General features: G+C 49.1%; 1 protein-coding gene across 8 annotated transcripts in view; it reads left to right on the forward strand.

Annotated features, from left to right (window-relative positions):
* Window positions 1-14804, forward strand: part of LOC119955860 (zinc finger protein 106-like) — a 131809-nt gene that overhangs the window by 85036 nt on the left and 31969 nt on the right. For all 8 annotated transcript variants that reach the window (XM_038782559.1, XM_038782510.1, XM_038782518.1 and 5 more), the window contains 5 exons: window positions 1067-1868; window positions 5066-5121; window positions 7357-7502; window positions 9128-9262; window positions 10074-10190. In XM_038782559.1, the coding sequence (XP_038638487.1) occupies window positions 1067-1868; window positions 5066-5121; window positions 7357-7502; window positions 9128-9262; window positions 10074-10190 (1256 nt within the window). The remainder of the gene's footprint in view (window positions 1-1066; window positions 1869-5065; window positions 5122-7356; window positions 7503-9127; window positions 9263-10073; window positions 10191-14804) is intronic.

The raw sequence follows: 14804 nt of genomic DNA on the forward strand, positions 1-14804 counted from the left end.
CTGGTGCGATGACAATAATCTCTCCCTTAATGTCAACAAAACGAAGGAGATTATCATCGACTTCAGGAAGCGTAGTGGAGAACATCCCCCTGTCTACATCAATGGGAACGAAGTAGAAAGGGTCGAGAACTTCAAGTTTTTAGGTGTACAGATGACCAACAGCCTGTCCTGGTCCCCCCATGCCGACACTATAGTTAAGAAAGCCCACCAACGACTCTACTTTCTCAGAAGACTAAGGAAATTTATCATGTCAGCTACGATCCTCACCAACTTCTACAGATGCACCGTAGAAAGCATTCTTTCTGGTTGTATCACAGCTTGGTATGGAGCCTGCTCTGCCCAAGACTGCAGGAAACTACAAACGGTCATGAATGTAGCCCAGTCCATCACGCAAACCAGCCTCCCATCCATTAACTGTCTATAATTCCCGCTGCCTCAGAAAGGCAGCCAGCATAATTAAGGACCCCACGCACCCCGGACATACTCTCTTCCACCTTCTTCCGTCAGGAAAAAGATACCAAAGTTTGAGGTCACGTCCCAACCGACTCAAGAACAGCTTCTTCCCTACTGCCATCAGACTTTTGAATGGACCTATAGCCGTAACATTATATTCTGCAGTCTCCTTCCTTCCTTATGTACGGTATGCATTGTTTGTACAGCATGCAAGAAACTAATACATGTGACAATAATAAATCAAATCAAATACCTTCTAATGTGACTTGGTGTCATAATTTGTTATATAATCTGCCTTTGCAGCACTTTGTAATGTTTTATAAGTTGTTGGAGGGTGCACGTGAATCCCCCCATCTTTCCTGGTCAATATTTGTCCCTCAACCATATTATCCCAGCACCATTCTGGTCGTCTTGTTTGTGAGAGTTCCTGTGCGCACTTTAGTTGAGAAATATGTATAGTACAAATTTCCAATAATTCCAAATAACATTGACTGTAAAGCGCTTTGGGGTGCCCTGATGTTGTGTAGCGCACAGTAGGAATGCAAGTTGCTGTTTGATGATCTCAGATATTTGGCCTGTTTTGGCTAATGGATTCACCCTTCATTTCCTGCAGGCGAAATCAGACCCATGGGGTTCCCTATCATCACATTACCGCTGTCTCTCCAGCACCTGGCTGAGGGCTTCGCACCACTGGGCTCTGGGGGAATGCATGTGGCGGCAAACCACTCCAGCGGTGGGCCTGACGATGCTCTCAGCGGTGCTCCCCCAGCATTCAGACTGCAGCCAGGAGGTGAGACTGTGGAGCCCCAGCAGAAAAGGGTATTTGCTATGCCACGAAAATGTGACCCAGTTTCAGCCAGCAGGTGTCAGAAGGATTCAAGCTTTGCTGAGAAGGATCTGAAGAGCCGGGCAAGCGAGCAGCTGGTTGAGTCATCCTTGACTCCATCGGAGAGCAAAGGCCAAAAGAAAAAAAAGAAATTCAGGAAGAAGAAGTCGCCCCGGGTAGAGGAAGCAGGTGAGAACAGCGACACCGAGCAAGACAACAAGCATTGTCGACCCACTCGCAAGCTGAAAAGCAAAAGGATTCCCAAGGGAAAGGTCACAACCTCAGTCTGCCAAGAGCCAGAGTGCACCTCAGTACCCAAGGAAAAAGGCAGGGCTAAAGGGGAAAGCGAAATGGCAAGTGCCTGTACAGACAGTGATTTCTCTGTGGAGCTGGTAGAAGTCACCAAACCCAAGTTAGAGGTGGTTGCCATCGAATCTCTGGAATCGGCCGACGAGCAGCCCGATAGCCCATCCAAGAGGGAGCACCTGATCCCGAGTCGATGTACCACTGATCCACCTAAAGCGGGTTATAACGAGGTGACTTCAACCAGCGAGATGGGGGCAAGCTGTGCCAATGTTATCGCCAAAAGGTGAGACTTAGTTTGGTTTGAAGAGTGGATCTGGCAATCTCTCAATTTTATCATTCTCATCTTTGTCTTTTCAATCCCCGCCAAGGCTTCATTTTTTGCCCACCTGTGAAATCTCCCACAATCCTCTGAGGTTTCTGCACACATCCAATACTGGCCTCTTACGATTTTAATCGCTCCACCATTGGTGATCATGTCTTCAGCTGCCAAAGCCCATAGCTTTCGAATTCCCTTTTGACTTGCCACCTCCCTCGCTCCTCCTTTAAAATTGGAACAATTTTTTTCTTGTGTCTGAATATCTCCTTTCGTAGCTCGATAACAAATTCTGTTTCATAACTCTCACCTTTTTTACAACGTGAAAGACGCTATATAAATCCATGTTCCTCCTGTACAGACTGCAACCAGGGTCCTCAGACTTGGCTGCTGCTGAGTTGAGTGGATACGGAAGAGCTCAGCTGTCCAAGCAGTGTCCTGCCATTGGCCTCGTACTGTACAGATGCAGTCCTAGCAGGCACATACCATTGCACCCAGTAATCGTCGGCGTCTTCAGGAGCAGGGCCTTAAAATGAGGAATGCGCTTAAAGGAAAATGGAGCTTGTATTTGTACAGTGCTTTACACAGCCTCAGGCTGTCTAAAACTGCTCTACAGCCAATCAGTACATCGTGAAGTGGAGTCACTTCCATTATAGGCTATCGGATTAGCCAGTTTGCGCACAAACACATTGGGCACAAGGGCACCCAAATAGCATTCTAACAATGATGTTGATTGGGGGTTAAATTAGACCAAAAGACCTGCCAGCTCAAGGGCAGCACGGTAGCACAGTGGGTAGCACTGTTGCCTCACAGCACCAGGGTCCCAGGTTTGATTCCCGCTTGGCTGAGGAGTCTGCATGTTTTCCCTTCTCTGCGTGGGTTTCCTCCGGGTGCTCCGGTTTCCTCCCACAAGACCCGAAAGACATGCTGTTGGGTAATTTGGACATTCTGAATTCTCCCTTAGTGTACCCGAACAGGTGCCAGAATGTGGCGACTAGGGGCTTTTCACAGTAACTTCATTGCAGTGTTAATGTATGCCTACTTGTGACAATAAAAGATTATTATATTATTTTAATACTACCATTTGGATCTTTTACACCTACGTGAGAGAACAGATGGGCCTTTAGATTCTGGAACGTCCCCATCAGATTGGAAAATAGTGATTGTGACTATTCACGAAAGGAGGGAGGCAAGAAGCTATAGGCCTTATCATTAGCTTACCATTGTTGTAAGGAAATTACTGCAGCCTATTATCAAGGAGGTTATAACGGGGCATTTAGAAAATCTCAGTGTAAACAGGCAGAGTCAACTTGGTTTTGTGAAAGGGAAATCATGTTTGAACAATTTATTGGAGTTCTTTGAGGAAATGGCAAGCATGGTGAATAAAGTGGAACCTGTGGATGTGCTGTACTTAAATATCAAGAAGGCCACATCAAAGGTTACTGTGCAAAATAAGATCTCATGCTGTAGGGGAAAACTCATTAGCATAATTTGAGGATTGGTTAGCTAACAAGAAGCAGAGAGTAGGCCCAAATGGTTCTTATTAAGTTGGCAAAATATGAGTGGAGTGCCAAAGGGTTCAGTGACTGGGCCTTAACTATTCACAACTGATATCAATGACTAGGGTAAAGGGATTGAATGTTTAGTTGTTAAATTTGCTGACGTCACAAAGATAAGTGGGAAGTAGTTGTGAAGAGGACATGAGTCTGCAAAGGGCTGTAGATAGGTTACATGAGTGGACAAAGATATGTCGAGAGTCCGCTTTGGCAGGAAAAGCAGTAAATTTAAGTGGAGAGCTCGGCGATCCAGAGGGATCTGGGTGTCCTGGTTCATCACATTAGAGTACCCAATTATTTTTTCCAATTAAGGGGCAATTTAACGTGGCCAATCCACCTACCCTGCACATCATTGGGTTGTGGGGATGAAACCCACGCAGACACGGGGAGAATGTGCAAACTCCACACGGACAGTGACCCAGGGCCGGGATTCGAATCCGGGTCCTCAGCGCCGTAGGCAGCAATGCTAACCACTGTGCCACCGTGCTGCCCCTGGTTCATCACATTAATCACAAAGTCAGATGGCAGGTACGGCAATTAATTAGGAAGCAAACGGAATGTTGTCACTCACTGCAAGAGGAATAGAATAAAAATCGGGATGTTGTACAGGGTTGGTGAGAGCTGTATTATGCACACACTGTGATGTGCAGATTTGGTCTCTGTATTTAAGGAAGGGTATTAATGCATTTGAAGCAGTGTGGAGAAGATTCTCCCGACTGATACCTGGATTGGGAGGGGCTATTGTTTGAGAGAAGGTTGGACAGATCTCCGTTGGAGCATAGAAGATTGAGAGGTGACCTTGAAACATGTAAAATCCTGAGGCGACTTGACAGGGTGGATGCTGAAAGAATTTTCACCTCGCGGAAGAGTCTAAAACTAAGGCACGTGGTTTAAAAATAAGAGGTCTCCCATTTAAAAACGAGATGGAAAAAATTTTCTTTCATAGGGTAGTGAACCGTAGGAACTCGCTTGATCAAAGTGCAGCGAAACCAGGGTCTGTGAATATTTTTAAGGCAGAGGTAGATAGATACCTGAATAACGAAGGTTATTGAGGGCCACAATTGGATCAGCCATGATCTTATTGAATTATGGAGCAGGCTCGAGAGGTTAAATGTCTATTAATTCGACCGTTCGTAACGCGTAAACTGAAGTACTGTAACTCTGACAGTGCTATTTTCAGTACTGCACTGGAAGGTCCATGTGGATTGCACGCTCAAGTCTCTGGTCTGAAGGGCAGCACAGTGGCGCAGTGGGTTAGCCCTGTTGCCTCACGCCGCCGAGGTCCCAGGTTCGATCCCGGCTTTGGGTCACTGTCCGTGTGGAGTTTGCACATTCTCCCCGTGTTTGCGTGGGTTTCACCCCCACAACCCAAAGATGTGCAGATAGGTGGATTGGCCACGCTAAATTGCCCTTTAATTGGAAAAAATGAACTGAGTACGCTAAATTTATATATATTTTTTAAAAGTCTCTGGTCTGGAACTTGAAACTGCAATCTTCAAACTCCATGGTAAGAGTCCTTATTTCTATTTATGTTTGTATGTTCTATGTAAAATTGCAATAGCATTTCTCTTCCAGAACAATGTACCATATTTGTTTTCTCATTTTGAACAGTGTGGCTGAGACGCAGACTCCCGGGTCGTCATTGAAAGGATCAAGGAACACATCAGGTCTCAAACCCATTATTTAATTACAGGACCCTCATAATCTGTTAGATGATTTTCATGTGTCCAGTCAGTACTGTCCATACCCAAGCACCAATCCGTTTCAGAAATCTGTCCCCGTTCTCCCCCTATCCCTCTCGTCCCCGCTCGGCCCTCCCACCCCCATCCCTGCTCGGCCCTCCCTCTCCCGTCCCCTCTCGGCCCTCCCGCTCCCATTCCCGCTCGACTCTCCCGTCCCCGCTCGGCCCTCCCTCCCCCGTCCCCGCTTGGCCCTCCCTCCCCCGTCCCCGCTCGGCCCTCCCACCCCCATCCCCGCTCGGCCCTCCCTCTCCCGTCCCCTCTCGGCCCTCCCGCTCCCATTCCCGCTCGACTCTCCCGTCCCCGCTCGGCCCTCCCTCCCCCGTCCCCGCTTGGCCCTCCCTCCCCCGTCCCCGCTCGGCCCTCCCACCCCATCCCCGCTCGGCCCTCCCTCCCCCGTCCCCTCTCGGCCCTCCCGCTCCCATTCCCGCTCGACTCTCCCGTCCCCGCTCGGCCCTCCCTCCCCCGTCCCCGCTTGGCCCTCCCTCCCCCGTCCCCGCTTGGCCCTCCCTCCCCCGTCCCCGCTTGGCCCTCCCTCCCCCGTCCCCGCTTGGCCCTCCCTCCCCCGTCCCCGCTTGGCCCTCCCTCCCCCGTCCCCGCTTGGCCGTCCCCGCTTGGCCCTCCCTCCCTCGTCCCCGCTCGGCCCTCCCTCCCCTCGTCCCCGCTCGGCCCTCCCTCCCACCCCCCCGCCCCCTCTCGGCACTCCCTCCCTCCCCCTGTCCCCGCTCGGCCCTCCCACCCCCCTTCCCCGCTCTGCCCTCCCTCCCTCCCCCGTCCCCGCTCGGCCCTCCCTCCCTCCCCCGTCCCCGCTCGGCCCTCCCTCCCTCCCCCGTCCCCGCTCGGCCCTCCCTCCCTCCCCCGTCCCCGCTCGGCCCTCCCTCCCTCCCCCGTCCCCGCTCGGCCCTCCCTCCCCCGTCCCCGCTCGGCCCTCCCTCCCTCCCCCGTCCCCGCTCGGCCCTCCCTCCCTCCCTCCCCCGTCCCCGCTCGGCCCTCCCTCCCTCCCCCGTCCCCGCTCGGCCCTCCCTCCCCCCCGTCCCCGCTCGGCTCTCCCTCCCCCGTCCCCGCTCGGCCCTCCCTCCCCCCGTCCCCGCTCGGCCCTCCCTCCCACCCCCCCCCACCCCCTCTCGGCACTCCCTCCCTCCCCCGTCCCCGCTCGGCCCTCCCTCCCTCCCCTGTCCCCGCTCGGCCCTCCCACCCCCCTTCCCCGCTCTGCCCTCCCTCCCTCCCTCCCCCGTCCCCGCTCGGCCCTCCCTACCTCCCCCGTCCCCGCTCGGCCCTCCCTCCCCCGTCCCCGCTCGGCCCTCCCTCCCCCCGTCCCCTCTCGGCCCTCCCTCCCACCACCCCACCCGTCCCCGCTCGGCCCTCCCTCCCACCCACCCGTCCCCGCTCGGCCCTCCCTCCCACCCACCCGTCCCCTCTCGGCACTCCCTCCCTCCCCCGTCCCCGCTCGGCCCTCCCTCCCTCCCCTGTCCCCGCTCGGCCCTCCCACCCCCCTTCCCCGCTCTGCCCTCCCTCCCCCGTCCCCGCTCGGCCCTCCCTCCCTCCCCCGTCCCCGCTCGGCCCTCCCTCCCTCCCCCGTCCCCGCTCGGCCCTCCCTCCCCCGTCCCCGCTCGGCCCTCCCTCCCTCCCCCGTCCCCGCTCGGCCCTCCCTCCCTCCCCCGTCCCCGCTCGGCCCTCCCTCCCTCACCCGTCCCCGCTCGGCCCTCCCTCCCACCCCCGTCCCCGCTCGGACTCACCCCGTCCCCACTCAGCCCTCCCTTCTCCGTCCCCGTTCGGCCTTCCCTCCTCGTCCACGCTCGGCTGTCCCTCCCTTCCTCCCACCCCTGTTCCCGCTCGGCCCCCCCCATCCCCCCTTCAACCGACCCTCCCTCCAACCCCCTACCCCTCTCCCCGCTTGACCGATGCTCCCTCTGCTCTCTTTCTGTCCCTCCTCTACCCCCTTTCCCTGCTCAGCGCTACCTTCCTCCCACCCCCATCCCCGCTAGGCCTTTCCTTCCACCCCCGTCCCACACGGCCATCCCTTCCTCTGCCCTCGTTCCCTTCCTCCTCTCCTATTCTGCCATCCCATCCCGCTCCCCCCCTTTGTAACTTCAGTTGTGATAGTTTTGACATACAGATATGTGTTGATTCTCTGTGTGACAGCTGACGTGTCTCTCTTCTTAGACTTGTCCTCGGATGGTGTGGACGAGGATGATCCCACTGAGGGAACCTTCGAGGGTCACCGTGCAGCTGTGAATTCCATGCTGATAGACAATAGTCATCTCTACACCTGCTCTGCTGATAAAACTGTCCGTGTTTACAATTTGACGGTACGGTCCATTTCTGAGAGATTTCAGTGGGGCTGTCTGTGTTTGGACTTGAGAACTGACCATTTAATTCATCTTTTTGTTTAAATTGGCTTCTCTTTGCCAATGTTTTGCACAGTTTTGTGCATTCTCCACGATAGCCAGAAGTGATTGACTTTGGCTGAAAGGTGGGTTTGGAAACAATAGGTTGTGCCTGACTGAGGTTGCAGTTGCATGAGAGAATTTAGCTACAAGGTTAGGTTGGAGAAGCAGGGGTTGTTCTCCGTAGAGCAAAAAGGACCTTTGATCGAGGCATTCAAATTGTGACTGTTTTGGATAATTAGTGGAATCTGTTTTGGTTGCATTTGGCATTTATTGTGCAGTGTGGTGTATTTGACCATTGTTGGCTGGTTAATCTACGTATGCTTCATAGTAACCCTAAATATTGAAGTAAAGATTGATATTGTCAGATGTTTTATCTTTCTGACATTAGAACATAGAACAGTACAGCACAGAACAGGCCCTTCGGCCCTCGATGTTGTGCCGAACAATGATCACCCCACTTAAACCCACGTAACCCGTATACCCGTAACCCAACAATCCCCCCATTAACCTTACACTACGGGCAATTTAGCATGGCCAATCCACCTAACCCGCACATCTTTGGACTGTGGGAGGAAACCGGAGCACCCGGAGGAAACCCACGCACACACGGGGAGGACGTGCAGACTCCACACAGACAGTGACCCAGCCGGGAATCGAACCTGGGACCCTGGAGCTGTGAAGCATTGATGCTAACCACCATGCTACCTTGAGGCCCCCTGTCGTAAAGTTTATTTTTGTTCAAAACACATGGAATATGTGGCTTTATTCTACTGCAAGTGTCTTCGATCTCCAACTTTGTCCACTTTAAACAAAATGTTATTGGTCCCTTACCGGATCTTACCAAAATGCTGGAGGTCTGGTCAAAGATCACAAGTTGTATCTTAATTGGATATTTAACTATTCAGCTAGCGTGCCTTAACTTGGTATTCAATTGAGCTCTTATAAATAGGACAACCTGGTGTTGGATTTGGAGGTGTATGTTTGAATGTGTCTCTGAATAAAAGCTCAAAGGGTGTAAAGATTAGGCTCTTGTCCACCGCCTAGCTATCTGAAGTCATGGCTTGGACGTTATCACAGAGGAGAGCGAATGGATTTATTTACACAGAGGGTTGCCACAGCGAATGTTTGATAAGGACCATTGTATCTGTTTCGGGAAAAATTGGATAAATATTTGAGACATGGAATAATCAACAATATGGAAGGAGTGCGGGCCAGAATGATCAACAACTATAGAAGGAATGTGGGCCACTGATTGCTTGAACTGAGAGCTGGCACAGATACAATGGAGCGAATGGCCACCTGTGCCGTAAACTCCTGTGGGTTTTACTGCGGAGAGAACGAACATAACAGGCCAGCCTGGGAAGCTGATCAAGATTCTGGACCCATCAACAATGCAGCAATGCCGGTCAATGTTGGGATTTTTTTTTGGATTGAGCATTTTACGTTTGAGCATTATGAAGGATATGACATGCTTTCATCCTGCCATTTCCTCTTGAATCATCAGTTACCTGTCCTCTTTTACACTTGTGTTTGTACTATTTTAGAGTCGGAAATGTGTCGGTATCTTTGAGGGTCACAATACAAAAGTGAACTGCTTTGTGATCGTACACACTCAAAGGAAGATCCCGTGTCTGTATACAGGATCCAGTGACCATATAGTGCGCTGTTATGATGTGAAGGTGAGTTATAAAATTGTACACTATGGGTCCATCAACTCTGTATCATTAACACCAAAAGGAAATATAGGAATAGAAGGGAGGCTCCTCATGGCGATTTTAATCCAACATGAGGCTGTCAGTTTGGCCTTCACCTATCCAATTAACTCATGCTTGATTTGTATCTCGGCTCCCATTTATTCACACAGTATCTCCATATCTCTCTATGTTGAACGAAGGGATCCCAATATCAGCATATCGTTTATGAACATTTCTGAAATTTTGTCTGGAAAAAGTGCTTCATGACAGTTTAGCATAATTTTCTTTAATCCTTGAATTATATCACCTCTGAATCCTTTACACACATGGGAATACAAGCGTAGTCTATGCAAACTAGAGCTCCAGGAATGGCGGCTTGACTTTACTCGAATGCTTTTCAGACATTTTTTTAAAATTTAGAGTAGCCAATTAATTTTTTCCAATTAAGGGGCAATTTAGCGTGGCCAATCCACCTACCCTGCACATCTTTGGGTTGTGAGGGCAAAACCCACGCAAACATGGGGAGAATGTGCAAACTCCACACGGACAGTCACCCAGAGCCGGGATCGAGCCTGGGACCTCGGCGCCGTGAGACAGCAATGCTAACCGCTGCGCTATAGTGCTGCCCTATGCTTTTCAGACATAATGGGGTGCAGGTTAAATAAGATTGGGAAGGTCCCTTCTTTGTGTACTCATGCAGTCTTTAAAGAATAGCCTATGTGGAGCTTGGCCCTATTTTAAATACCAGACGTGTACTCAGATCTTTCTGTGAATACTTTGCTTTCATTTTAAACAGAGCAAGATGCAGCTGGACCAGTTCACCGTGTCAGACCGGGTGCTGAGCATGCACTGTCGATGGCGTATCCTATACATCGGGCTGGCTAATGGCACTGTGTTTACCTTAAACCTTAAGGTATGTACCATTGGTGCGCTCCCCAGTTTATGCTCCATTGGGTGCATTTCATGGCACATCCTCGTCTTTGGGAGTTCCTCCCGGCTTTTCCTCCTTGGAATTATTATTAATGTTCTCTGAGCCAATTCCTGCTTCCTCCTGTCATCCGTAAGCTTGAATCCATCCAAAATGTTGCTACCCTATCGTAACTTGCACCAAATCCTTTGTTACTTATCACCCCTGTGCTCACTGACCTGCATTTGCTCTCATTCTAATTTGTAGTTAGCATCCTTGTTTGCAAATCCCTGTGGCCTTGACCCTTCCAACCTCTCGTTCCGGATCTATAAGTCTCGTCAGTGTTCCTCTAATTCTGGCCACTTGTGTGTCCTCAATTCTAATCACTCCCACCATTGGCTGCCATACGTTCAACTACCTTGGTCCAAAGCTCTGAAATTCTCTCTTTAAACCTCTGGCTTTCAGCCTCGCTTTCCTCCACTAAGACGCTCCTTAAAACTATCTCTTAGTCAGGCTTTTGGCCACCTCTCCGAATATCTCCTTTTTGGCTGGTGTCGATGTGTCTTGGATTACTGTGAAGTGCCTTGCAGTGCTTTACTATGTTAAAGACCTTAGATAAATATACTGTGTCGTTAATACGAGGGTGGGGGGGGGGGGGGGGGGGGAAGAGTGAAGGCGGGGTAGGCTTTATGGAAAGAAAAGGAAAAACAGAAATGTACACGGCTTTAAACTCAGAATACACACTCGTCTTTCTATAATGCCTGAAGTTTTGAAACACTAGTTCAGCCTCAACAGGAATATTGTGTCTAAAGAAGGCAGTCGATGAGAATGTGAAGCAAGGGTTAATAGCTATAACAAGCCAGAATTAATGGGACACATTAGTGGAAAGTTACAAATAAAGGAGTTGTTATTGAATTTGTGAGCCGACTCATGACTGTAAGCCGAATAGCCTTGAGAAACAAGGAAGATGGCTGGATGACGGAATATGAAATGTGGGAGCCATTGATACTGTGGTTAAACTGTGGCTAAAATTGCTATATACTCATGTGCCAATAGATAACTTTAAAGCCTGTAAAATCATGTATCGAACCTATGGCAAAAACAAGCTATGCTTTGTAATGGGGGCAAGCTCAAGTGAATGTAAGGGACAGCCCCTTAAAAAAACATATAAAGACAGGATGTTTTGAGCAAAACTTTGGCACACTCAGAGGTGTTTCTTTGGAATACCTAGAGGGCTGCCCCGATCGCAATAAAGAATATTCTAAAGTACGAGCGTGTTCGAGACCGTTTCTTCCGGACTGAGAGACAAGTGAATTAGAGACGCATTCACATCGAGAGGTGGCAGGAAGAATTTACAAGAATGTTTCCAGGGATAAGGAACTTCAGTTACGTGGACAGATTATGGAAACTGGGGCTGTTCTCCTCAAAGAAGTGAAGATTGAGAGATTTGACAGACGTGTTCAAAGCCATGATGTGTCTGAGCATAGTTGATAGAGAGAAACTTCTTAGTAGAGGACCTTGATTTCCTTATCTGTCTATCTCAACCATAAGCATAATAACCCAGCCTCTACAGCTTTCTGTGTAAAAGAATTCTACAGATTCTCTACCCTCCTCCTCCTCATCTCCTGTCTTAAATGGGCGACCCCTTTCTCTGCGATTATGCCCTCCAGTCCCAGATTCTCCCAGAAAGGAAAACAACCTCTGGGAATCCTATGTCTCAATCAGGTTGCCTCTCATTCTTCTAAACTCCAATGAGTACAGGTCAAACCTACTCAACCACTCCTCATAAGAGATTCCCACATGTGCTGTGGATAAAGGGGAAACGGATGTACTTCACTTAGATTTTGAGAAGGCATTTGATCAGGTGCCACATCAAAGGTTATTGCAAAAAGGTATAGGGGAAAACATTGACACCGATGGAAGATTGACTGGCTAACAGGAATCAACCTAAGGAACCTTCTCTGGATTGTCTCCAATGCCAGTATATCTTTCCTTAGATAAGGGGACTAAAACTGTTCACATTATTCCAGGTGTGGTCTATATAGTTTTAGCAAGGCTTCCCTATGTTTATACTCCATTCCTTTTGAAATGAAAGCCAACATTCCATTTGCCTTCCCTATTACCTCTGAACTAAATGATGAGGGATTGCAGAGCTCGGAGTTGCAGAGGGCTCTGGGTGTTCGAGGTAATGATTCACAAAGGACTAGTATACAGGTACAGCAAGGCATTAGGAAAGCTAATGGAATTGAACATAAAAGTAGCACGGGTGTGCTTCAGCTTTATAGGGCACTTGTGAAACCACATTTGGGGTGCTGTGTACAGTATTGGCCACCTTATTGAAGAAAGGATGTAAATGCATTGGAAGCAGTTCAGAGAAGGTTTCATAGAATCATAGAATTTACAGTGCAGAAGGAGGCCATTCGGCCCATCGAGTCTGCACCGGCTCTTGGAAAGAGCACCCTACACAAGCCCACACCCCCCACCCTATCCCCATAACCCAGTAGCCCCACCAACACTAAGGGCAATTTTGGACTAGGGGCAATTTATCATGGCCAATCCACCTAACCTGCACATCTTTGGACTGTAGGGGGAAACCGGAGCACCCGGAGGAAACCCACGCACACACGGGGAGAATGTGCAGACTCCGCACAGTGACCCAAGCCGGGAATCGAACCTGGGACCCTGGAGCTGTGAAGCAGTTGTGCTAACCACTATGCTACCGTGCTGCCCACTTTACCAGAATAATACCAAATGTCTTATGAGGAAAGATTGGACAGGTGAAGCTTGTATTCGTTAGAGTTTAGAAGAGTAAAAGCGACTTGATTAAAAAGTATAAGATTCTGAGGGGTTATGACAGGATGGATGTGGAGACGATCTTTCCTGTTGTGGATGAATCGAGAACTTGGGGTCACTGTTAAAGGATAAAATAAAGGATGTCCATTTAAACTGGAGAGAAAAACTTTTCACTGAGGGCCGTGAGCCTTTGGAACTCTCTTCCTGAAAAGGTGGTGGGAGCAGAGCTTTTAAGGCAGAGGTAAATATTTTAATGCAGAGGTTGATAGATTCTTTGCAAGCAGAGGGGGTGATAGATTATGGAGGGCAGGTGGGATGCCGATTTAAGATTATCAGATCTGGGGTGCACGGTAGCACAGTGGTTAGCACATTTGCTTCACGGCTCCGAGTCCCAGGTTCGATTCCCGGCTTGGGTCACTGTGCGGAGTTTGCACTTTCTCCCCATGCCTGCGTGGGTTTCCTCGGGTGCTCCAATTTCCTCCTACAGTCCAAGGATGTGTAGGTTAGGTGGATTGACCATGCTAAATTGCCCAAAAAGATTGGGTGGGGTGACTGGGATAGGGTTAGGGGTGTGGGCTTAGGTGGGGTGCTCTTTCCAAGGGCCGATGCAGACTCAATAGGCCAAATGGTCTCCTGCGCTGTAACTTCTATGATTGAGCCATGATCTTATTAAATGGTGGGACAGGATCGAGGAGCTGAATGAGCTACTGCTGCTCCTTATTTGTATATTAGATACAATACTCTTGATCTCTTCACCTAAGTATTTGTATAGATGTAAATAGTTGAGACTCCAGCACTGATCCTTGCAGCACTCCACTAGACAGAGCCTGCAAACTTGAACATTCTGTTTATCCTTATTCTCTACTACCCATCTGTTAACCCATCCTCAATCTATGGTAATGTATTTCTCTCCAACTCCATTTACCCGTACACTTTTGCGTAGCATCTTATTGAATGCCTTTTGGAATCCAAGTATACAGCATCTACTGGTTCCTCTTTATCTACCCTTCTCGTTGCACCCTCAAATCAATAATGAATTTGCCAATCATGATTTCCCTTCCCGTAAAATCATGTTGACTTTGATACTATGATTTTTGACGTTAAGACTTTCTTCATAGTAGATTGCAGCACTATCCGAAGACTAATGTCACTTCTTTCTTGAACAGAAACATTTATTAATTCCAATCTTCTGGGACCATTCCAAATTCTAGGGATTTTTGGAAAATCATAACCAGTCCATCCACCATCTCTACTTCCATCTCTTTTAGAACCCTAGAATATAGGTCCTGGGTGTTTTTGGATTTTAATCCCTTAAATTTCCCATCATTACTTAACCCCTTGGTTATCATGTATTTTGTATTTAATTTGTCCTCTACTGTGAAAAGACATGAAATATTTGTTAATTTTCTCTGCTATTTCATCATTCCCCATAATTCCTCCTGTCTCTGCTTCCAAGGGACCAACGTTTTCCAAACATACGAAGTAGGAGCAGAAGTAGGCCACTCGGCCCCTCAAACCTGCTCCCCCATGTAATAAGATCATGGCTGTTCTAACCTTAACCTCAACTTCATATTCCTGCCTACTCCCAGTAACCTTTCATCCCCTTGCTTACCAAGGACCCATCGACTTCTGCCTTAAAGATATTCAAAGACTACCTTTTGAGGAAGAGAGTTCAAAATGTCTCTCAATCGTCTGAGAGAAAACTCTTTTCCTATTCTCTGTCTTAAATGAGTGACCCTTTGTTTTTTTTTTTAAAGTGTCCACAAGTTCTAGATTCTCCCACAAGAGGAAACATCTTTCCCACATCCACCCCCTCAGGATCTTCTA

The sequence above is a fragment of the Scyliorhinus canicula genome, chromosome 2 (genome assembly GCF_902713615.1).
Source record: "Scyliorhinus canicula chromosome 2, sScyCan1.1, whole genome shotgun sequence".
NCBI classification, from domain to species: domain Eukaryota; kingdom Metazoa; phylum Chordata; class Chondrichthyes; order Carcharhiniformes; family Scyliorhinidae; genus Scyliorhinus; species Scyliorhinus canicula.